The sequence below is a fragment of the Odocoileus virginianus genome, chromosome 20 (genome assembly GCF_023699985.2).
Source record: "Odocoileus virginianus isolate 20LAN1187 ecotype Illinois chromosome 20, Ovbor_1.2, whole genome shotgun sequence".
NCBI classification, from domain to species: domain Eukaryota; kingdom Metazoa; phylum Chordata; class Mammalia; order Artiodactyla; family Cervidae; genus Odocoileus; species Odocoileus virginianus.
The window spans coordinates 769,160-792,777 of NC_069693.1; the positions used below are offsets into that span (position 1 = coordinate 769,160).

The 23,618-nt window shown below is 55.5% G+C and overlaps 3 protein-coding genes across 8 annotated transcripts in view; 2 read left to right on the plus strand and 1 right to left on the minus strand.

Annotated features, from left to right (window-relative positions):
- Positions 1-3,206, plus strand: UBE2M (ubiquitin conjugating enzyme E2 M). 2 transcript variants are annotated; one of them, XM_070451647.1, is made up of 6 exons: positions 1-596; positions 1,729-1,823; positions 1,946-1,984; positions 2,097-2,200; positions 2,451-2,569; positions 2,687-2,797. In XM_070451647.1, exons 1-6 carry the CDS (start codon positions 488-490, stop codon positions 2,698-2,700), a joined length of 480 nt encoding a protein of 159 aa, XP_070307748.1. In that variant the 5' UTR covers positions 1-487; the 3' UTR covers positions 2,701-2,797. The 2 variants fall into 2 exon arrangements, with proteins under 2 accessions (XP_070307748.1, XP_070307747.1); XM_070451646.1 differs by having other exon boundaries at positions 237-596; positions 2,506-2,569; positions 2,687-3,206.
- A 658-nt stretch (positions 3,207-3,864) lies between these two features.
- On the plus strand, positions 3,865-6,556 carry CHMP2A (charged multivesicular body protein 2A). Of its 3 annotated transcripts, none has more exons than XM_020899941.2 (6): positions 3,865-3,996; positions 4,624-4,898; positions 5,713-5,892; positions 5,963-6,093; positions 6,175-6,236; positions 6,349-6,556. In XM_020899941.2, the coding sequence occupies exons 2-6, from the start codon at positions 4,731-4,733 to the stop codon at positions 6,474-6,476; spliced, it is 669 nt and encodes a 222-aa protein (XP_020755600.1). In that variant the 5' UTR covers positions 3,865-3,996; positions 4,624-4,730; the 3' UTR covers positions 6,477-6,556. The 3 variants fall into 3 exon arrangements, with proteins under 3 accessions (XP_020755600.1, XP_020755610.1, XP_020755589.1); XM_020899951.2 differs by having other exon boundaries at positions 4,662-4,898; XM_020899930.2 differs by having other exon boundaries at positions 4,685-4,898.
- Positions 6,557-7,127: 571 nt separating this feature from the next.
- TRIM28 (tripartite motif containing 28) overlaps positions 7,128-23,618 on the minus strand; it is a 31,374-nt gene continuing 14,883 nt past the window's right edge. Inside the window, exons 1-18 of one of the 3 annotated variants that reach the window (XM_070451583.1) lie at positions 12,798-13,205; positions 12,354-12,466; positions 12,011-12,143; positions 10,859-10,900; positions 10,247-10,382; positions 10,053-10,169; positions 9,854-9,968; positions 9,552-9,698; positions 9,334-9,448; positions 9,149-9,255; positions 9,024-9,060; positions 8,897-8,942; positions 8,565-8,817; positions 8,157-8,476; positions 7,956-8,079; positions 7,787-7,873; positions 7,571-7,708; positions 7,128-7,473 (exon numbers count right to left, since the gene is read on the minus strand). In XM_070451583.1, coding sequence (XP_070307684.1) covers positions 7,297-7,473; positions 7,571-7,708; positions 7,787-7,873; positions 7,956-8,079; positions 8,157-8,476; positions 8,565-8,817; positions 8,897-8,942; positions 9,024-9,060; positions 9,149-9,255; positions 9,334-9,448; positions 9,552-9,698; positions 9,854-9,968; positions 10,053-10,169; positions 10,247-10,382; positions 10,859-10,900; positions 12,011-12,143; positions 12,354-12,466; positions 12,798-13,146 — 2,556 coding nt within the window. In that variant the 5' untranslated portion in view covers positions 13,147-13,205 and the 3' untranslated portion in view covers positions 7,128-7,296. Of the gene's footprint in view, positions 7,474-7,570; positions 7,709-7,786; positions 7,874-7,955; positions 8,080-8,156; positions 8,477-8,564; positions 8,818-8,896; positions 8,943-9,023; positions 9,061-9,148; positions 9,256-9,333; positions 9,449-9,551; positions 9,699-9,853; positions 9,969-10,052; positions 10,170-10,246; positions 10,383-10,858; positions 10,901-12,010; positions 12,144-12,353; positions 12,467-12,797; positions 13,206-23,618 lie in introns of those variants that run through there. The other 2 variants (XM_070451584.1, XM_020900216.2) reach the window with 2 other exon arrangements.

The window sequence follows — 23,618 nt, forward strand, 5'->3', positions numbered from 1 at the left end:
GAAGCGGTGGGGCGCCCGAGGCCGTTGCGGACCTCCGCGCCGAAGCCGCTGCTGCCACGGAAGCCGGCCCTCCTGTCTAGTACACGGCCACCGCAGCCCCCGCCTCCCCCTTCCGCCTTGAGCCGCAGAGCCCTCGCGAAGAGAGCGAGTGACCAGGCCCAGGGACACGGCCTGAGGACGCCGGAGCGGACGGCCGGGAGGAGGGAGCAGCGGGTGGGGGCGGGGCCGAGTGATCCCGAGAACAGCCGAGCGGGCCCGAGCGCCGCCGAGCGGGCCCGAGGCGCCGGGCCAGGCCGGAGCTGACTACGGGAGCCGACGCGGGCCGCGCGGTGGGCGCGGAGCAGCGCGGCAGGCCCGGCGGGCGGCGGCAGCAGCCTAAGAGGCCGCGGCGGCGGGTCCGAGTGGCGGAGGCGGCGCGGGCGGCGGCGGGGGGCCGGGTGGCCGGGGTCCCGGGCCCCGCAGCGGCGGCAGCGGCGGCGGCGGCAGGATGATCAAGCTGTTCTCGCTGAAGCAGCAGAAGAAGGAGGAGGAGTCGGCGGGCGGCACCAAGGGCAGCAGCAAGAAGGCGTCGGCGGCGCAGCTGCGGATCCAGAAGGGTAAGGGGAGTCGGGGGATGGGAGTGGAGGTGGGAGGTCAGAGCCTGGCTCGGGGTGATACGGGAGTCAGGTGTGGAGTAATGCGGCTGCCAGGGGTCAAAGGTGTCAGAAACGGGGAGGCCGTGGATGTGGGGATTGGAGACCAGGGCCTGGGGGCCGAGGGGCCACGGGTGGGGTAATATAATCACCAAAGTGGTCGGAGGTAGGGGGACCGAGCAGGGGGCACTGAGCGTATTCGGAAAGCTAGGCGTTTGATACTAGGGACCGAGAATCTGAGGGTGGCAGCGGAAGGGGGAGACCGGCAACTCGAGAGTCTGGGGGTCAGACTGGAACCTGGGCGACAGGAAGAGCAGCTACTGACGGTGGGGTCGAGGATTGAGGATCGGGGTGGGAGATTTAATGTATTAACGCTAGAGTCACTGGGAATCAGAGTCAGGCCTGGTGAAGTAGGTTTTGGGGCCTGGGTGTCGTGGGTCTGGGGGAGTCACATGTCAGTTTGGGGTGACAGGAGGAGGGAGGTGCCAGGGATTGTAGAGATAGGAGTAGGGTTGGGTTTAGACTATCCTCCTAGAGATGCTGGAAATCTTATGCTCAGAATAGTATAGGGTAGGAGGCTTGGGAACTCACAGATCTGGAGGTCAGATGGGATCCTGAGTTTAGGATGACAAGCAGAGAGGAGTGTATGGAGAGCAGGCCAGGGATTGAGGGTGGTGGTGATTTAGGGTGAGGAAGGGGGATAAGATCCTTGCATCTGGGCAGACAAGTAGAGATTTCTCTAGAAAGCAGAGGTCACGGTCGGGATGCTGGGTTGGGGGTAGTCAGAGGCTCTTGGTGAGGCACATAGGAGTGGGAACATGTAGGAGCTGGGTTGGGGGACTTAGGACTGTGGATTCAGAAGAGTTGGAGCTTACCCTGGGTTAGGAGTTCAAGCACATCTCCGGTGTTCCATAGATGCGGAAGAGCCTGCCTGGAGACGCGGAGCAGCAGCAGGGAGAGGGTGGGGGTTGTGGCCCACTGCCCAGGACAGAGCCGGGGTCTTGGGAGAGGCTGTGGAGGCTCTGCCGGCACCTGCTCTGAGCACCCTGTCTCTCCCCTTCCCGGCCTGTTGCCCTTTTCTGCTGTGAAAACCCAGACATAAACGAGCTGAATCTGCCCAAGACGTGTGACATCAGTTTCTCAGATCCAGACGACCTCCTCAACTTCAAGCTGGTTATCTGTCCTGATGAGGTGAGGGCACGCTTAACTGGATTCTCAGGCACGGCAGGTGACACCACCTCAAGTTGGCATACCTGGTTAACCTGCCAGGCCTTGCAGAGCAGGGTTCTGACTCCTCTCCTCTTCCTTCACAGGGCTTCTACAAGAGCGGGAAGTTTGTGTTCAGTTTTAAGGTGAGTCTCAGGTGGGCAGGGGTGGCTCCCTGGGCTGAGGAAGCAACAGCTGAGGCCCCAGCCAGGCACTGCTGTGCACCTATCCACCTGCCCTCTCTTCTCCTGGAGCCAGGTGGGCCAGGGTTACCCGCATGACCCCCCCAAGGTGAAGTGTGAGACGATGGTTTATCACCCCAACATTGACCTCGAGGGCAACGTCTGCCTCAACATCCTCAGGTGAGGGCACTGGCCCTCCACTACGCTGCCCAGCCCTGCCTGCCAGGCCCCTTTAGTGACCTTGCACTATACCAGTCTCTTTCCCTCCCCTCCCACTTGTGGTCTGTGTGTCCCTCTGTCTCCAGCTCATTTTCTGCCTCATGGCTTGACCTTGGCTTTCTCCCTGGCCTGTGCTTCTCCATACCCTCCCGCTAGCATTTCCCGACTGCGCTGTCCCATGCCCTGGGCCTGACCTGTTTGGTCCCAGCAGGGCCTGTGGTGGCTGCCCGCTCACCAGCCCCTATCATGATGCTCTCTGCCCACAGAGAGGACTGGAAGCCAGTCCTTACGATAAACTCCATAATTTATGGCTTGCAGTATCTCTTCTTGGTGAGTAGGGGTGGGGGTGGGGGTGGGAGTGGGAGTGGGAGGGCAGCTGGGGAAGGTTGGCCCTCTGCCTTCTGGGCTTGTTGACCTCCCCGCCCCCGCCCCCCATACCGGCCGCAGGAGCCCAACCCTGAAGACCCACTGAACAAGGAAGCCGCCGAGGTCCTGCAGAATAACCGGAGGCTGTTCGAGCAGAATGTGCAGCGCTCCATGCGGGGTGGCTATATCGGCTCCACCTACTTCGAGCGCTGCCTGAAATAGGGCTGGCGCATACCCACCCCTGCCAGGGCCACCAGCCCCGGCGTCCCCTGCAGATATTTATTGGGGGCCACAGGTGGGGGGACATGGGGCGGCCGGTGGGGGAGTCCCATGCCCTGGCCGGCCACCCCTCCCTGCTACCCGCTCCTAGTTTGTTTTTTTTTAACCACCACGTGATTAAGGTCGGCGCTGCCTCCCCCGACCCGCTCAGCAATGGGAAATGAATTGGCTTGTCTAGCCCCTCGCTGGGTGCTGTCCAGCCCCACCCCCTACTCTGGGCTCTGGGGTGGGTGGCCATGGGGGTTGGGTGGCTGGGGATCCGGCACCCCACCCCTCCACCACTGGAGGTCCCACCAGGCTATTAAAGGGGAATGTTACTGCATGGCCTCTGCCTCTTCCTTTTGTGGGCTGGGAGGGGCAGGTGATGGCCGCCAGAGCTCCTGCAGCAAGAGTGGTGGGAGTTGTGTGCTCACAGGTGGTATGAGGAGACCCCCACCCCCGCCTTGGGCAGCAGCCTGCCCAGTGCCTGAGGCAGTGCTGGTGGGGGAATCCCAGCCCCAGGCCTCGGGCAGGATGAGATGAATCCCACTCTGGGACAAGGGAGGGTCAGGATCCAGTGACCACTGGCTTCCCGGCCAGTGAGCCGGCATAGGGGCTAAGTCCGCACCATCTACTGTTCTGCCCTCCTGCTGGAGGAGGAAAACTGCCTGATGCCACTGGGTACCTGAAGTTCGGAAACATCAGCGCGAGTTCTGGGTCCCTCGGATGAGCAGGGCTCTACAGTGGGTGACGTGGTGGGGTGCAGGACCACCGGGTGGCTGGAAGGAAGGCACCCGAAAGGTCACCAAGCCCACAGGGCCAGGATGGGACAGGACCTCCGCTCCCTTAACCTGGACTTGAACCTGCGGAATACCAAGCTTGCGGCAGCGAGGCGGAAGCTGCTGCGCATGCGTTTGTGGCAGGCACTTTCCTCGGCGCGTGCGCACGCGCGCTCTCGTCCCCGCCCAGCATTCCGGGCGCCGGCGGGGCGTGTGACGTCAGGTGGTTTAATCCGGAAACGGTGGTGACGGCTGAGGCGACAGAACGGAGGGGCTGTCGTTGGTGGGCGCTCCAGGGCTCTGAACGAGAGGAGCGTGACCCGGAAACGGAAGCGAGTCCCCATCCCAACTCCGGTGAGTCGCCCCTACGGGGGCGCGGGTCCTGGGTGGGCGCGAGGGCGGCGGCGTTCGAGGGCCTCGCCCCTGCCTGGGACCCTCACTTATCCTCTGGGTCCCCATGTTGTTTTGCCTTCGGTGCCCAAGACCCCCCAAAAGGCCCCAAGAGTTTCCTGGGTGAACAAGGCACCCCATCACCTAAAATCCCGCCCTCTGTCCAGGAGTCCCCAACATCCCCCAGCCTTATTCTCCGCACCCAGATTCCCTCAGCATTTAAGACCCCCGCCCTAAACTGAATGCCATCCACGCGCTGTCAGCTTCGGAGCCCCCACATCGACCCTGTCTGTAGCACTTGCGGCCTCCAGCTCCTCATGTTAGGGATCCTGTCAACTGGTCTTTCCTTGGAGCTCCAGGTTCCGAGCCCCCTCTCCCCGCGCCCGTCCCCGTGCTGTATCCAGCCTAGGTCCATTGGACATTCTAGGGTCTCATCCCAGAGTCAGGAGGAGATTGAAGCCCAGAACCTCCGTAGGGGCACTGTGGAGTAAAAGGAGCTGGGGTGGCTGGGGCTCCCCAAGTTCCAGGCTCCACGCTTTGGCCTTTCCATTCACTCGTTTTCTCTCTGCTCACCCTTTTCCTTTTTGTGAGCCCTCGTCTGTCCCCGCCCATACACAATGTGACCCCAGCTGTGCCTCACACCACCCTGCAGCCAGGTTTCACGCTAGCCCCAGGCTTACTGGTAGGCTCCTGCGGCCATGGACCTGTTGTTTGGGCGGCGCAAGACGCCAGAGGAGCTGCTGCGGCAGAACCAGCGCGCCCTGAACCGGGCCATGCGAGAGCTGGACCGTGAGCGACAGAAGCTTGAGACCCAGGAGAAGAAAATCATCGCAGACATCAAGAAAATGGCCAAGCAGGGCCAGATGGTAAGCTTAATTGGGCACAGGCTGACTCCAGGCCAGGTGCCGTCGCTTGGTCAGACCCTGGGGCTGCAGCAAATGGGAGAAAACACTAACATGTTCTAAGGAAATGGAATGAGTGGGGCTTTCCTTAGTTTCAGATTCCAAAACTGCTGCCTCTGTGGAGTTGATTTTAGAGCCTTGAGTAATTAAGAGAACAACCCTGCGAAGAGCCAGGTGTCAAGTGTGTCAGAACAGATGTTCAGTGAGGGAGTAATAGGGAAACTCAAGAGTGGCCCATGCCAGACCACTTAGAATCGTGGGCAGCAGTGGGAGCTGAGGGCTGAGTTGAAGGAGTTACTTCAATAGATGTGGTATGAGATCCACTTGCCCTGAGGGCAAACTAGCAAGAGATGGCCGAGTTTTGGCCTGAGCAGCTTGTTTGAGGAGGTGCCATTTCCTGGGATGGGCAAAGCAAGGAGGAGCTTTGGGGAGGACATCACAGCTGAGCTTGGATACCTTTGTATGTAAATCAGGATTTGGTGCTTGAGGTGAGCACGGCCTATGTGTGGTGGAGGGGGATTTTCTTTGGCCATGATTGAAATTCAGGAATGGGTGTTGACTAGCCATTGAGGAAAAAGGATTCCTAAAGGGTGGGCCTGGCTTTTCTTCAGGAGCGAGAAGCCTACAGAGGGGTCTGTGCAGTGGAGACCCAAGACGCGGGGGGAGGGGGGGGGGGGTGTGAGCACTGGGGCAGATCCCCAGGAGCCCCTGAAGGCCTCAGTGGGCACGCGCGAGCACACCCCCAAGGCTCGCTCCCTGCCCTCTGTCCCCTCTTCAGGACGCGGTCCGGATCATGGCGAAAGACCTGGTGCGTACCAGGCGGTACGTCCGAAAGTTTGTGTTGATGCGGGCCAACATCCAGGCTGTGTCCCTCAAGATCCAGACGCTCAAGTCTAACAACTCAATGGCACAAGCCATGAAGGGCGTCACCAAAGCCATGGGCACCATGAACAGACAGGTTTGCCTCTCCCCATCACCCCCCACCCCTGCTGACCTCTGGCCCAAACTCATCCTCCTCCCCCTTTCAGCTGAAATTGCCCCAGATCCAGAAGATCATGATGGAGTTTGAGCGGCAGGCAGAGATCATGGACATGAAGGAGGAGATGATGAACGACGCCATCGATGACGCCATGGGGGATGAGGATGACGAAGAGGAGAGGTTTGGAGACGGCTGGCAGGAAGGGTGGGGAGGGATAGCTGGCTCTGCACCTGATCTCATAAGCATTCTCTCCTTATCTAGTGATGCTGTTGTAGCCCAGGTCCTGGATGAACTGGGGTTGAGCCTGACAGATGAGCTGTCAAGTGAGTGTTTACATCTTGGGCCCTGTGTTAACCCTGTGACCCAGCCACCACCTCCCTCCCCTGCATTACTCCCTTCTGCATGGGTGCTCTTCCTAATCCCATCTCTCTGCAGACCTCCCTTCCACCGGAGGCTCCCTCAGTGTGGCTGCCAGTGGAAAGAAAGCAGAGGCTGCAGCCTCCGCCCTGGTGGACGCAGACGCAGACCTGGAGGAGAGGCTCAAGAACCTTCGAAGGGACTGACTGCCCATGCTGCCCCAGGGAGCCAGTGGATGGCCCGATATTTTCATTGTACCTTCGGTAATAAACGAGGTTGGACACTAGTTCTGGGCCTGTGCGACTGACCTGACGTGAGCCAGGCTGGGTTAGGAAGTCACTCAGGCGGCTTGGTAATGTGCCAGTCAGTCAGGGTGTGGGATAGAGGGCTGGAATGGTTTCATCTGGGCAAGCCTACCAGGTCCTCTGGGCTCCGAAGGTGATAGTGAGCTGCAAACACTGGTCCAGCACCCCTCCTGCTTGAGCCTCGAGGCTAGCACCCCCAAAAATGTTGGTGGGTTCCCTCAGACCTCTTGGTATAATTCCAGGAAGCCAGGCATATCCCCCAGGGATACAGTGCCCAACTTTATTAGCCAAGTGGAAGTCTCAGCCCACCCAGCTCACTGTGATACCCTGTCTGGTTATAAGAAATGTTCTGCCCCAGTCTAGGATGCAGCATGCACCTGGGGATTCCCCCTGCTTGCCCACAGATCCGCCAGCCCACCACGTAACCCTCCCCAGACACCAGATGGCTCGAGACATGAGCCCCACCCCATTCAGCACAAGGGCTTCGGGGAGGGACTGATGGCAGGCAGACACCAGGCCCAGGACCACTGCCCCCACCAACCAAGGCCTGAGTAATTGGTGAAGTTTTTATTAAATCCACAGAAGTAAAAACCATATCGTGAGGGACTAGGGTACGGGCCACCAAGGAGTGGGAGCCAGGCCACCAGAGGAAGGAGAATGGGAGAGGAGTGACAGGACAGAGAACAGAGCCAGGCTGGGCTGGCTCAGGGGCTGCCCAGCCTCAGGGGCCCTCACCAGGGCCACTGGACAGGTCCTGGGCACTCAGGCCAGCACCAGGCAGGCTCAGCGGCGGGGGCTCCACCAGCACAGCAGAGAACTTGGTGTCCCCGAAGGCCTCATTCATGCGAGTCTCAAAGAAGCGCTGCAGGCCAATGATGGACTGCACGTCGGCCTTGTCCTGCCAGCAGATTACAGTGGATGGGTCCTAGCTCTCTGCCCCCTCTCTGCCCCCCAGCCTCCCCTCCTCCAACTCACCCTCATCCCCACAGGCTCACCTCAGTCAGCTTGTTGAACTGCTTGAACATGCGGCCCACATCCTGGGCAAACTCCTGGGGGGAGCTATAGGGGGGTGACAGCTTCTCCTGGAGGCGGGCTCGGATAAGGGTCAAGTCCAGGGTGCCCCCAGGCTGATCCTGCAGGCAGAGGCCACAGGCTGAAGGTGAGGCCGAAGAGCCCCTGCAACTCCCACCCTCCCAAGTCCCAGAACTCACCAGGGAGAAGGTGGAGTCAGTAGCCAGCTGGTGCAGAGGCCGGCAGGGCTCATGGCAAAAGAGGGCCAGCAGAACGCGCTCACACTTCTGTAGACGACATGGACATCAGAGTCAGAGAGGAGTTCGGGGCTGCAGGAAAACCCAGCATATGGGTCCCCCCCCCCATCACCTGCTGGTTGGCTGGTGAGAGCTTGGCCACCACTCCAGTACTATCCCCCCCATCCAGGTTCAGGCTGCCATCCTCCTCCTTCAGGTCGGGCAGCACATGGCAGAGAGAGCAGCTCCACTCCTCCCTGGAGGAAACGGAGAGGTGAGGGGCTGCATGGGACCCAGCCCAGCCCTCCACCCTGCAGACTCCACAGCCTCGCACCCTGGCACATCCTGCAGGACAGGCAGGTGGCAATCCAGGTGGAAGCAGAACTCGCACTGGTTGCACATGACCAGGTCACCTGGCTTCTGGCAGACACGGCAGATGGTGGCACTGTCATCCAGGGAACCTGGGCCACCAGCTGGGGCTGAGGTGCCCTCTGGAGCCACCACCTCCAGACCTGAGCTGGTGCTGCCACTGGGTGAAGCCAGGCGGGGACCCTCTGCACTAGGGCCCTCCCCCAAGGCCATCAACACAGGCTTGGTCTCTGGGCCCTCGGTGGCAGCAGGTGGAGCTCCAATGGCAGCCTCTGTTTCTTCCTCCTGCGAGGAGGCAGGGGTGGTTTAGTGGGATGCTGGCTGGGACAGCAGACCTCCACCCCCCAGCCACAGTACCCAGGAGCAGGCTTACCTTGACAATGGCCATTCCAGGCATGGGAGGGGCCCCAGGGACCCCCGAGGGCGCAGTCCCAGGCTGGCCAGCAGCGGCGGCGGCAGCACCTCGCTCAATGACGATGAGGTTGTAATCTTCAGTGGTGCTGCCTGGGAAGACCTTGAAGACTGGTGGCTGGCTGTCAGCCGTGAGATCCAAGTCCAGGCGTTCAAGGCTCACCCGTGGCACCTTACGCATGAGGCCACTCACCTCGCCGTCACCTGAGCGGGGCCTGTGGGTGTGGCTTGTGTTGAGCACCCGACCCCATGACCACCCTGTCCCTACATGCACCAAAGGACAGTCACACTCACCGCTTCACCCCCGACACATGGGGCTCAGCACTCGAGTAAGGGTCATCTGCCCGGGACACAGAAAAAGATAGGTTAGATGAACCTAGGATGTTGGATTTCTCCCACTTACCGGGCAGAAACCACTCACCTGATCCGAAGCCGTAGCCTTCCTGCACCTCCATAGGCTGTAGGAAAAGCAAGAGGACCTCAGCAGGCCGGCCACCCACAAGCCTCAGGCCCCTCTCCTCCCCCACAGCCCCCTCCTCTACTCGCCTGGCTGCTGCCAGAGCCCTGCTTGCTCAAAGGCCCCGGAGCCCGAGGAGGGGCCATGGGTGCCGGGCCTGTGGAGTTGGTGCCAGGACGCTCGGCCACAATCTTGCCTGCAGCAAGGAGGTAAAACAGCTTAAGGCATAGTGCCTGGGAGAGCAAGCTTCAGTGAGAGCAAGACAAACACCCACCAAAGGCCTCTGCACTCTTGGTCCAGGCATTGAGGTCCCACTGAAATTTCATCTCGCCATGGGGCTCCACAGGGTCCACAATCATCTTAAGGGCCCGGTGCAGTTGGAAGTAGATCTGGGGGAGAGCGGTACATGAGTACAGAGGTAAAGGACAGTGCTCCAAGGCCTTGGGAGGTGCTGACCCGGAACCCACCGCCTGGGTGCCCACCAGCACACACCAGCTTCTTGGAGAGCAACAAAGCCGTGTTGTTGTCACTCTCCAGAGCCCAAGAGGCAAAGCGCAAGATGTGTTCCTGGTGCTTCTGGATCTTGGTCATGGTCCAGTGCTGCCGTTCCAGGCGCTCCTGCTGCCCCTCAGTTACCTTCTGCAGGTGGAGAGCAAGATAGGCCAGGGAGGAAACAGCACTAGAACCTCTCCCCACCGAAGGATGCCATCAGCAGCCAGCAGAGGGAGCCAAACCCCCAGAACGCTGCTACCAGAGTTAAAGCGACCTGTCGACAAGCACCACACAGAAGGTACCTGGGCATCGTTGACCAGCACACGGCCCCGCTTGTTCAGTTCCTTCATGATCTGCAGGATGGCCATCTTAACGTCCACTTGCACGCGCTTCTGTACGTCAGACACCTGGCGGATCCTGGGGGGCGGAGGGTGAGATCAGGGCCAGTAGGGCAGGTGCTCACCGCAGGACCTCTCCCATCACACTGGCTTCCACACTTACGAGCTGCGAACCTCCTTGGTGTTCTTCTGCAGTGTTGCATGCTTGTCCCCAAGGCGCTTCACCAATGAGGCCAGGAGCTTGCGCTGGTTTCTTACTGCATCCTCCAGGAACTGGTACCTGAGGGCAAACAGAGGTGGGCCCGGGCGCCCAGCATGGGAATGGGCAGCACCCACCCACCATGCCTCAGGACTCACTGGTGGTCTTTGTGGGCGTTGAGCTGGCAATCCCGGCAGGTGAGGGTGTCGCAGCTCTCGCAGAACAGCACAAGGGGCTCGTGCTTGTGCACATTGCAATACACAGTGCGCTCACCGTCCCTCGACTTGGCTGGCCCTGAGGAATGGGGTCTATGAAGCAGGAGCCGGTCCTCACCGCCTCAACTCAAGGGGCAGACAGACTGGGGCCTCACAGTGTCTGTCCTGCAGCCCTGGCTTATCTGCTAAAAAACGCAGAGGGCCTACAGCAGTGAACAGGGAAGGGCCCAAATCCTTGCTCTGAACGCCCTCTGCCCTAATCTTGACCAAGAGATCCGCACTCCCTTCTTTCATCTTCTGGGAGTGACAACTTAAGTGTAAGGACGATGGCCTCTGACAACCACCCCACTGCTCCCTCTACTGAAAACTCCTCCTAGTGGACACTCCAGAGAGCTCCTCCACCTCTGCAGCCCCCACTGCTGGGCTCCCTTTCTCGTCCACTCAAAAGACTGTGTCGCAGGGGAGGGGACTCTGGCAACCATGGCATCCGGACACACGCAAAAGCTTTCTGACTCAGACAGAAAGCAAACAAGGACCTAAAGACATGTCAGGTACCTTTTCCTCCTGAGCCACGCCTGGAGACCTCTTCTCTCTTCTCTGGTAAAAGGAGACCACACCATCTTAACAACCCACGAGGAGCCTTGCAAAGCCTTCTCAGGCTGGACAAAGTTGATGTCAGACCAGGACCCTCAGAGAGGGGTCAGGCCCCCGCACAGGGAAAAGGGTCTTAAGTGCTCAAAGCAAAACCCCCCAAAGACTAATACACCACAGTGACCCCCACCGCTTCCCAGAATCTGCTGCCATTAGATAACTGCTTGGGAACAGCCAGCCCCTTCCTTCCCAATCACATCTGATGCTACACTGACCCAGCCTGAGACATAAAAACATTGAGATACAGATAAGGCAAATCTCAGTCCCCCCAATACAGCCCCCTCCTGCACCCTGATCTTTGCTTAGAACCCAGGACCCCCTTGGAGACCCCTGCCCTTCCCTCCTGGCTCCTCATGACTCACGACCTCCATCTGGATTTTCCCATCAAAACTGTCCTCTGGGCTGCAGGAGCCACGGCATGACTACCAAAACACCATTCACAGGGAGTTCTGGATGAAAAAACCAAGCCCAAGCGCCTCTCCGAAGAACTGCCACCACGTTCACAGAAAAATCTGAAGATGCCTAGTTAGACTTTGAAACATCTGCAACCTAACAATAAGAACACTTAGAACACTCACTGGTCAGTGCCAGTCTGAGAACACTCATGGCTTTTGAGGACACAAGGTCCAAAGACCTCACTTTTCCTGCGGAGCCTTAAACCACATTCCAGGGATCTCAAGCCTAGGAGATCCCTCACACATTCCCCAACAACCTGCATTTCCCTTATCCGTACATGAGATCCCTCCACCTCAGAGGCATATTCCCTGCCTGGGGATTCCCTGAAGTGCTTCCTCAAAGCCTCCATACACCCTCTAGTGCAGCATGAGATCCCCGTGCACTCCACTCCCTGCCTGTGGCTTTTCCCCTTCTACCCGAACCAGCAGAGGCGACCACCAGAGCACCGGCCTCCCCCTTTTTGAACCCTGCCCTCAGGCCTTTCAATTGGTACCCCCTCAGAAATTCCCTGAGACTCCACCGCCATCTGCAACCAGCATCAAAAGCAGCTGGAGAAACATGTAGGGGAAGAATTAAGGCAGCCCCCTCCGTGTTGCATACCAGTGGAGCGCACGGTGTGGTCCTTGGTGTACTTCACCCGCTGGTGCGCCTCCACACAGGTCTCACAGAGCGGCTCAGAGCACTCCACACAATAACTGGTGGCTGGGGCATTATCCTCACAGCTAGTGCAGCACTGCTGAGCAAAGGCAGAGTCAGAAGAGACAGCACCACCAGACACATCTGCATTCAGACCCAGAAAATACAACCTGGTAAGATGATGCCTTTACTTAGCCTAGACAACCTGCTAAAGCCGTGGTAAAGCCTGGAGCTGGTACTATGCTCTGCGCTGCAGACTCCTACCCACGTCCAGAGGCCTTCCAGGGATCGCTTGGGCAACACATACCTGATTCGCATCCTGGGAATCCGTGGCGGCCTTACCGCCACAGTCTCGCATGAAATAATTCTCCACGATATCTTTGGAGAAACATTGCTGCTTACATACTGGACAGTCCACCACTGCGAAGAACAGGGGAAAACAAGATCACCGCATATTCACATCCAGACTGCGATCCCATCCTCCACAGGGGCCAACTTCCACCCCATGCTAGGCCAACCTTCCGCTCTAGGAGAAGCAATCAAACCCTTCTTCAACCTAACTTGAAACAGTCGCCCCATCCGAGTACGAGACTCACAGCCCGCACCCGTTTCGCCACTGTCCGATCCTGACCCTCTCACCCAGATGACCCCTGCCATTGTCACGCTAGGGACCGACCCCCAATACCTGAGCCTCCTCAGAACCTTGGCTGCAGGGTGGGGGAGGGGACGCCCCCGGCCCGACCGCACTCACCAGAACCGTCGCCCGCTGCACCTCCATCCCCCGAGTTGTTGGCGGCTGCAGGCGCCGGGGGCCCGAGGCAGGCGCTGCAGGCCGAGTGCAAGCAAGGTAGCAGGCGCGGTTCCCTCTCCGGCCGCAGGCGCTCCCGACACACGCCGCAGTGCTCCAATAGCTCCAGCGCCTCGCCGCCGCCCCCCGCGGGTGACGACGCTGAGGCGGACGCCGCCGCCGAGGCCGATGCGGAGCCCGCGGCCGAGGAGGCGGCGGCGCGCTTCTCGGCGCCCGCCGAGCCCTCACCCGGGCTCGGGCTGCCGGAGGCGGCTGCTGCCGCCGCCGAGGCCGCCGCCGCCGAAGCCGCCATTCACAGGCCGCCGGGGGCGCCCAAGGAGGGAGGAGGGGCACGGGGCCCGCCACGCAGGCGCAGACAACGGCTGGGCCGCTGCAGCCGCGAGGCCTAGCGCCGCCAGGCGAAGCCTGGGGCGCCGCCCGCTGCGCGCGGGGCGCTACCGAGGCTCACCCGGCCGCTGCCCGCTCTCCCGCCGCCGCCGCCGCCTGCGCCGCCTCCTCAGCGGCTGCTCAGATCAGCGCCACACAGCACGCGTACAACCGCTCGCCCGCGCGCCCGCTCGCAGAAAGAGCCACTGTCGGGGGGCGGGACAGAAATAACTGGCGCCGACGCCGTCGCGCACGCGCGTTGGGCGCCTCAGGCCTGGAGGCGGGGCCCTGGCGCGCGAGGCCGCGAGTACGCACGCGCGACTCCACCCCGCCACCACCCCTCGCAGCGCCTCTCCTGAGGTAGGGGCCGGGCCTCTGCGTCTCCACCGCCCCAGCCTGACCCGCCAGCCGGGCGCGTGCCCGCTACTGTTGTGCCCGCTCCAGGCCGCTTGTTTCGCTGGCGCGCACGTGGTCGGCCCCCGCCTGGGTCCCCGCCTCTCGGACCGTCCGGAGAGGTCGCCAGCAGCGACGTCACCGGGCGCTCTCAGGAGGGGGCGAGACCGAGATCTAGGGGAGATGCTGGCCCGGGCGGAGGGGCCAAGGGTCCCCACCCCGTGGCCGGGCCGGTTACTGGCATTCTAACCTTTTTATTGTTTAACGTGAGAGACACTGAAACCTAAGTCAGCTAGCTCCCAAGGGGCTCAGAGCAGCGAAACTGAAATTCCGTCTGGTCTCCAAGCGCCCCTGGCCACCTTTTAGCCAACCACTGCGCTGGCTTTGACACTCTTCGGGTGGGCGGACTTAAGAGGGGAGCGGAGTCTGTGGGGAGGTCCATCCGAGGATAGAGGCAGGATCTGTAAGGCGGGTAAGCCTGCCTCAGCCGGGAGCAGGATCTGCGTGGGAGGCGGGTATGCCTGTCTGAGGAAGGAAGCAATGTCTGGGAGAGTTCTACCAGGTGGGGGAAGCTAGGCCTGGAGGAGGAATCTTAGGGGAGACAAACACGGTCTTTCAGTGAGAATCCTGTCAGAAACGGAGTCTGGGCGGAGAATCCTGGGGGTGGGGCGGAATCTGGGGGGGGGGGGAGGAGCCCTGTCTGCCCGCGGGCAAGGGAGCAGGGCCTACGGCTGGAGCTGGGGGAGGAGGGGTACTGAGAGGAAAACAAGGGCGCCGGGAGGGGATCTATTTGGAGTCACCGGGCAGAGAAAGCCAGAGGCACGGGCTCCCTGGAGCTGTGCCTGGGGTGAGCCTCCGTCCCAGCGCGGGGCTCCCGGTCCTGCAGCCTCCAGTTCGGGAGGAGGCTCGGCGGCTACTCTGCGAGGACGCAGAGAATCTGAAGGGGAGGCACGTCCAGCCCCCAAACCCGACTCCGCCTGGCGCGGCTCCACCGACCCGGCAAAAGCTTCAGGAGAGCGGGGCGCGGCCTCCCCCACCCGGCTCCCCAAGACCCCGCACGCGGAGGCGGCGGTGGAAGTGCCTCCGGCGCGGCCCGGCAGGGGTGATCTTTGGCCCCCACAGCAGGGCCTGGGGGCCGCGGGGCTTTGTCTCGGCGCCGGCCTTTGTTTCGGTTCGGGCGCGGCCCCCAATCCGGGCCCCGCCCCGCCGCAGCGCCCGCCCCTCCCCCGCCGCGGGCCTCGCCCTCCCCCGCGGCCTGGGCCTGAGTTCTCGCTTCCCTCCTAGGAAGAGGGTGTAGGAAAGTTGGTGGCTGGCCGTGGGCTGCCTGAGGTGTGGAATCCTTTAGTAATTATTTGCTGAGCACTTTCCATGACCCCATCCAGCACTCTGTACTGGGCCCCAACATCACAGGGATGCGTAGGGTAGGGATGAGCCATACCGATCCTGGCCCGACAGTCGAAATAAATAGGTGATGGTCAAGAGTATGGGATTCAGGGCTGGCCCTAACAGCTGGAGGAAGAACAGTTAAGTCGCTCAGTCGTGTCCGACTCGTGTTCGACCCCACGAAACGTAGCACGCCAGGCCTCCCTGTCCATCACCAACTCCCGGAGTCCACCCAAACTCATGTCCATTGAGTCAGTGATGCCATCCAATCATCTCATCCTCTGTCGTCCCCTTCTCCTCCTGCCCTCACTCTTTCCCAGCATCAGGGTCTTTTCAGATGAGTCAGCTCTTCGCATCAGGTAGCCAAAGTATTGGAGTCTCAGCTTCAATATCGGTCCTTCCAATGAACACCCAGGACTGATCTCCTTTAGGATGGACTGGTTGGATCTCCTTGCTGTCCAAGGGACTCTCAAAAGTCTTCTCCAACAGCACAGTTCATGCAGATGCAAGTGCACAGGCCTTGAGGCAGGCAGGCACTGAGAGAGCAGTGACGGGAGAGGTGGGAAGTGCTTAGAAGTTGCTGGACAGGTTGGGTCCTCCGGTTGCCCCGCTTACGGTCCCTTCATTAGACTCTGGCAATTCTTTCAGAACAGCATCCGTGGAGGCAGGTTCGAGCAGAATCAGGCTCAGAAAACTCGGGGAAGCGCAATGGTGGAGACAAGTGGGCTTACAGGAGGGCAAGGCCAGGCCAGAACCTGCCTCTGAGTCCTCCCTGAGGAGCCAGCCTGTCCAGAAGAGCATGGCAGGGCATGATCTTACTCCCCAGTAAGCCAGTGTCACCTTATACCCTTAACCCCTGTGTTCCTTGCTACCTTCTACGGTACCTCACCCTTTCCAATCCTGGACCACTAGAAATTGTCTATATTCTGGCCCTGCAGACAGCGTACCTGCCTGCAGACAGCCATCCTTACTGCCTCTTCACTTCCCAAACTCCATGCTTGCATAGGACTCAACCTCCAACCTTCAGGTATTACCACCAAAGCTACTTCCTGGGGAAGTCTTGTAGCAGTATCACTCCGATCTCTTTCTCCATCCTTACAGGTTTCATTTGGGAACAAGACAGTTGTGATAGTTGCACATCATCAATGTACTTAATGCCACTGAATCATATATGTAAAACGAGCCAAAAATGGCAATTTTATGTATCTTACCAGGCATATAACAATCAGATTTTGATGAGTCTGTCCCCTCTGACCTCTGATCTCAACACTCAGCTCCAACCACAGAGGCTGGCCCATTTGTTCCCACCTCATAGCCTTTGCACTTGCTTTTCCTTCTGCCCAAAATGTTCTCCCACCTCTCTTTCTGGGTGACTCCTCCTCCTCTTTCATGTTTCAACATGAGAGAATCACAAAGACATGAGCTCCAAACTGTTTACATCACTGCTCTGTCTGCTGCATCTCACCTGGGGCCTGCTACACAGAGGGCACTCAGTCAGTGAGTAAAAGGACAAATGCTTGAAGATGATGATAGTTCTGTAGGCTACAAGATGAGATTGAGGTCTATTACTTTTTAAAAACATCTACTTATTTTTGGCTGTACTGAGTCTTCATTGCTCTGTGGGGGTTTTTTTAGTTGCTGTAAGCGGGGACTACTCTCCTGTTGTGGCACTCGGCTTCTTATTGCTGTGACTTATTGCAGAGCACAGTCTCAATAGTTGTGGCACACAGGCTTAGCTGCCCCATAGAATGTGGGATCTTCCAGGACCAGGGACTGAACCAGTGTCTTCTGCATTGGCAGGCGGATTCTTTACCACTGAGCCACCAGGGAAGCCCCTTCTATTACTTTTTAAACCTTTTTTTTTTAAATAACTGTGTTAAAATTCACATATCACACCCATCAATTTATCTGTTTTGAAGTGTGAAATCAATGCCATTTCATACATTCACAATGTTGTACAATCACCAGTTCATCTAATTCCAAAACAGATTCATCACCCCAAAAGGAAACTGAATCCAGCCAGTGGCAACAAATGATCTGTTTTGTTTCTGTGAACTTTTAAACCTTTTCATGGAGCCTTATGATATGTAGAGAAAAGCATACAGATTACATGTATAGTGAGCATCCTTGGTAACCAGCTCTGATAGCAAAATACAGAAGGGCCTTACCCAATGAGCTAGCTCTTAGTCAGGTAGCCACAGTACGGGAGCTTCAGCCTCAGCACTGGTCCTTCCAATTACTATTCAGGGTTGATTTCCTTGAGAATTGGCTGGTTTGATCTCCTTGCAGTCCAAGGGACCCTCAAGAGCCTTCCCCAGCCCTAGAATTTCAAAGCGTCAATTCTTTGGCACTCAGCCTTCTTTATGGTCCAAATCTCTCGCTGTCTAGCTTTGTTATAGCTTTTCCCCCAAGGAGCAAGGGTTTTTTAATTTCATCCGCAGTGATTTTGGAGCCCAAGAAAATAAAGTCTGTCACTGTTTCCAGTTTTTCCCCTTCTATTTGTCATGAAGTGATGGGACTAGATGCCATGATCTTAGTTTTTTGAATGTTGAGTTTCAAGCCGGCTTTTTCATTCTCTTTCACCCTCATCAAGAGGCTTTTAAGTTCCTCTACACTTTGTGCCATTAAGAGCTGTATCATTATATTGTTATGTAGGAAGTTAGGCATCAGCAACTAGGATTGGCCTAGCCAAAAACCATGCAAGCTGATTGATCTCTTAAACCCCATCCCAGACACACCCAGGAGATCTCACAGATATGTTACAAAAATAACCACAAGCTTTCCCAGCTCCTGCACAGGCTCACACACAGTGAGTGGATACAAACTAACCACAGAGGTTTCTCCCACTCTGGCAAAAGCACCCTTGATGCACAGCTGTGTCCTCAAGTAACCTTAGGCAGCTAGGAGCCTATTAAGGGCTCATAAATATTCTACACATACATATATCTGATTATAAGATACTGAATTATGGGAAAGATATGTGCAATAGAGCCTGCAAATGCTCAGTCCACTCCCACCTATATGAATATGTAAAAAGTTCCATTTTGCATGTGCCCAGACACTCCCCCTTCCCTGATTGGCCTTGAGCATGTGCCTCTTGGCATTTTTCACACAGGGCAGAACCAAGAGGAGACAAGACATATAAAAAGGAGAAAGGAAGGCAGAATCAAGTTTTTATCTCTTGGGCCCCAAAATTATTGCAGATGGTGACTGCAGACATGAAATTAAAAGACAAATGCATCTTGGAAGAAAAACTATGACAAACCTGAAAATGAAAGTGTAAAAGTATTAATTGCTCAGTTGTGTCCAACTCTTTGCGACAGTATGGACTGTAGCCCTCCAGGCTTCTTTGTCCACAGGGATTCTCCAGGCAAGAACACTGGAGTGAGTTGCCATGCCCTCTTCCAGGGGATCCTCCCAACCCAGGGATTGAACCCAGGTCTCCCGCATTGCAGGCAGATTCTTTCTGGTCTGAGCCACCAGGGAAGCCCAAGAATACTGGAGTGAGTAGTCTACCCCTTCTCCAGGGGATCTTCCTGACCTGGGAATCGAACCCGAGTCTCCTGCATTACAGGTGAATCCTTTACCAACTGAGGTCCAGGGAAGCCCATGACAAATCTAGACAGCTTATTAAAAGCTTATTAAAAAGCAGAGACAACACTTTGCTGACAAAGGTCCGTATAGGCAAAGCTATGGTTTTCCCGGTTTTCCCAGTAGTCATGTACAGATATGAGAGTTGGACCATAAAGAATGCTGAACTGTGAAGAACTAATGTTTTGTATTATGGTGCTGGAGAAGACTCTTGAGAATCCCTTGGACTGCAAGATCAAACCAGGCAATTTTAAAGGGAATCAACCCTGAATATTCATTGGAAGGACTGAGGCTGAAACTGAAGCTCCAATACTTTGGCCACCTGATGCCAAGAGCTGACTCACTGGAAAAGACCTTGATGCTGGGAAAGATTGAGGGCAGGAGAAGGGAGCAACAGAGGATGAGATGGTTGGATAACATCACTGAGCCAAGGGACATGAGTTTGGGCAAACTCCCAGAGATGGTGAAGGAAGCCTGGCATGCTACAGTTCATAGGATTGCAAAGAGTTAGACCTGACTTAGCAACTGAACAACAAAACGGGATCATGGTCAATCCTTCAGCATCAGTCAGCTACCATGTCTCAGAAGGGTACCTGCTGCCTGTTTAATGAACGATCTGTCTGCTTGAGCTCTAATTAGTCTGTCATTCCAAATATCATCTCCGTACCTGAAGTTGTTGATATTTCTCCCAACAATCTTGATTCCAGCTTGTAATTCATCCAGCCTGGCATTTCGCATGATGTACTCTGCATATAAGTTAAATAAGCAGGGTGACAGTATACAGCCTTGTCGTACTCCTTTCCCAATTTGGAAAGCCTATTGTTCCATGTCTGGCTCTTACTGTTACTTCTTGACCTGTACACAGGTTTCTCAGGATACAGGTAAAGTGGTCTGATAGTCCCATCTTTTTAAGAATTTTCCAGTTTGTTGTGATCCACACAGTCAAAGGCTTTAGCATAGTTAATGAAGCAGGTATTTTTCTGGAACTCTCTTGCTTTCTCAATGATCCAATGAATGTTGGCAATTTGATCTCTGGTTCCTCTACCTTTTCTAAACCCAGTTTGTACATCTGGAAGTTCTGGATTCACAAACTGCTGAAACCTAGCTTGAAGGATTTTGAACATTACCTTGTGAGCATTTGAAATAAGCGCAGTCAGGCAGTAGTTTGAACTTTCTTTGGCATTGCTCTTCTTTGGGAATGGAATGAAAACTGACCTTTTCTAGCTCTATAACCACTGCTGAGATTCCCAAATTTGCTGACATATTGAGTGAAGCACTTCAACAGCATCATCTTTTAGGATTTGAAATAGCTCAGCTGGAATTCCATCACCTCCTTTAGCTTTGTTTGTAGTATTTCTTCCTAAGGCCTACTTGACTTCACACTCCAGGATGTCTGGCTCTAGGTGAGTGACCACACCATCATGGTTATCTGGGTCATTGAGATCTTTTTCAGATAGTTCTGTGTTATCTTACCACCTCTCCTTTTTCTCTTCTATTTCTGTTAGGTCCATACCATTTCTGTCCTTTATCGTGCCCTTCCTTGCATGAAATGTTCCCTTGTTATCTCCAATTTTCTTGAAGAGATCTTTAGTCTTTACCATTATATTGTTTTCCTCTACTTCTTTGTATTCTTATTCACTTAAGAAGGCTTTCTTATCTCTCCTTGCTATTCTCTGGAACTTGCATTCATTTGGGTATATCTTTCCGTGTCTCCCTTGCCTTTCGCTTCCCTTCTTTTCTCCGCTATTTGTAAAGCCTCTTCAGACAACTTTAACTTCTTGCATTTATTTTTTAGGGATGGTTTTGGTCACTGCCTTCTGTACAATGGTATGGCCCTCCGTCCTATTAAGTGTCCTGTTAAGAAGACACATCAGGGAGTTCCCTGGTGTCCTAGTGGTTAGAATTCTGTGCTTCCACTGCTGTGGTCCCAGTTCAATTCTTGGTCAGGGCACTGAGATCTTGAAAGCCACAAGGAGTGGCCAAAAACAAATTTAAAAAAAAAAAAAGGTGGGGGGAAAGACACCAGACAGCTTGCTGTGATCACAGTGAAGAGGTCACGTGACCATAAAGCCACACAGCAGCGTCCTCCAGGCCAAGAGAAGGGGCCTCAGAATGAAACCTACCTGTGGGCGTCTTGCTCCTCAATTTCTCAGCCTCCAGAATCGTGAGAAACAAATTTCTGGCCTTGGTCTATAGTATCACTATTTTGTTTTTGTACCTAGAACCGACTAAGACAGATGACAAATTCCCTCTGCCTCACTCTTATAAAAGTGTATGTGAATTAACATTTAGAGTCCACTCAAATAACTCAGAATAATTTCCCCAATCCCAGGTCCCTAATCACAATTGCCAAGATCCTCTTTCCTGATGAGGTAACACTTGTGGTTTCCAAGGATTATGTCGTATAGATTTTTGGGGCCACCCTTCTGCCTACTGCAGCCCCCATTTCACAGATGGGAAAACCAATCCCAGTGAGTACACCATGTTGTCCAGGCTCCCACAGTCCTGGGGAATCTCTGGCCCCCAGGGAGGGAAGGGAGGGAAAGGATAGGAGACATCCAGAGCCCAGAGCTTTAGCTCCTTCTCTGCATTAGGAACCAGGGGTCCTGGGACAAAGGATTTCAGGGACAGCTCCAGGTGAGCTCGGAGCACCTGGTTATGTGTATTTATTTATTTTTCTCTATTATTTGGTCATGCCATGGGACATGAGCGAACTTAGTTCCCCAACCAGGGATGGAATCTGTGCCCCTGCAGTGGAAGCACACCCGTGGAGCACCTTGTTACACCAGTCAGTACCCAAAGGATGACTGGAACCTGTTAAGACGACACAGAAGCCAAACCTAATGATAGAACTCACGCATCAAAAAAGACAACGACTGTCATTGACTGACACACAATGAATCCACCCTATCCACAGTTAAGTGAAAGTCGCTCAGTCATGTCTGACTCTTTGTGACCCCATAGACTATACAGTCCATGGAATTCTCCAGGCCAGAATACTGGAGTGGGCAGCCATTCCCTTCTCCAGGGGGTCTTCCCAGCCCGGGGATCAAACCCAGGTCTCCCACACTGCAGGTGGATTCTTTACCAGCTGAGCCACAAGGGAAGCCCAAGAACACTGGAGTGGGCAGCCTATCCCTTCTCCAGCAGATCTTCCAGAACCCAGGAATCAAACCAGGGTCTCCTGCATTGCAGGCATATTCTTTACCAGCTGAGCTACCAGGGAAGCCCAAGGGTTCTCAAAAAGAAGAGTCACCTGGAAAAGGAAATGGCAACACAGTCCATTATTCTTGCCTGGGGAATCCCATGGACAGAGGAGCCTGGTCGGCTACAGTCCATGGGGGTCACAAAGAGTTGGACACGACTTAGCAACTAAAACAACGTGTGTAATATATAATTTTTACTGTTGTGTAAAGCGAATAAAAGTCTTTCTGAAAATGTTATAGCTTAAAATTTTCTAAAAAAAGAGTCAGAAAAATAGGGCCATCTGCCACCACATGCTGCTGCTTCTACAGCATCTCCTCACCGAGAATGCAGACTGATGCTGTCTTCCTACAGGAAACTGTGTTTCAGGGAAACACATGGTCCCAGTCCTTGATGAGATAATTAAATGCCAGAATTCAGAAAACATCATTTCCCAGGCGGTAATGAGTCTGGAGCAGGCCCGAACACATGCCGTATACACTGCAAGGTGAACGGCGGTGGGGACGTGACTGAGAGCACCGCTGCACCCCCTTAAGCAGCAGCAGGAGAACCTGCAGGGAACGCGATGGCGCTCATCTCCCGCCCGCTGTGAGGGGTTCCAGCCAACAACATTTGGCCCGAGGCCCAGCAAGTCTTTAGATCAGATTTTCCATCCATGGGAGCTGAAGGGGATGTTGGAGGCAGGGAGAGAGGCCATCTGGATGGGGCAGGTCCTGCCAGAATCCAGGATCCACTGTCCTGGACCCATCCTCATTGAGGGGGCTGTAAATCTCCAGCCAGACGCCAGAGCAGCGACTAGCTGGGGCTGGAGCAGAAATGGACACAGACTGCACAGAGGAAGTTCCTCCTGTTTTCTACTTCTTTTTTGGCCACACAGTGAGGCACGCTGATCTTAGTTCCCTGACCAGGGATTGAACCCATGATCCTTGCAGTGGAAGTATGGTGTCTTAATCACAGGACTGCCAGGGAATTCCCACGAAAGAAGCTTCTAGGTAGAGAGAAATATTATAAAACTGGATTGTGGCGATGGCTGCACAATATGAGGTATATCTGCTATGGGTGTACTTTATGGCATATAACTTATGCTTCAGTATAACTTCCAGTACAACTGTTGAAAAAGGAGAGAAGATCCAAAGAAGATATACAAATGGGCTGGGAGAATAAGCACATGAAAAGATAGTCAACATCATTAGTCATTAAAGAAACAATTAGAGTCAAACCATAGTGAAATACTGATTCACACCCATTTGGGATGGTTTAAAAAAAACAATTAAAATAAGGACTTCCCTGGTAGGCCAGTGGCTAACACTCCGAACTCCCAATGCACGGAGCCTGGGTTCAACCTCTGGTCAGGGAACTAGATCCCACATGCCCCAACTAACACCCAGCACTGCCAAATAAATAAATAATGAATAAAACAAACATTTCTTTCAATGAAAATGACAAGTATTGGCAGGGATATGGAGAAATTGGAACCCTCCTCCTACCTTGCTGGTGGGAATGTAAAGTAGTGTAGTCATCCTGGAAAAAAATTTGGCCCTTCTTCAAATGGCTAAAGATCGACTTAACGCTTTGATCCAGCAGTTAACTACGTAGGCATCCAAAGGAACTGAAAACGGTGTTCAAACAAATCCTGTGAGAGCACTGTTCACAGCAGCACGATTCACAACGGTCAAAGGTGGAAAGAACCCAAATGTCAATGGACTGATGAATGGGTAGATAAACGTGGTATTTCCATACAATGGAGTCGTGGCCGTGAAAAGAACAACAAGACGCCAGTGTGTGTTCCAGCAAACGTGAACCTTGAAAACACTATGCTAAGTGAAA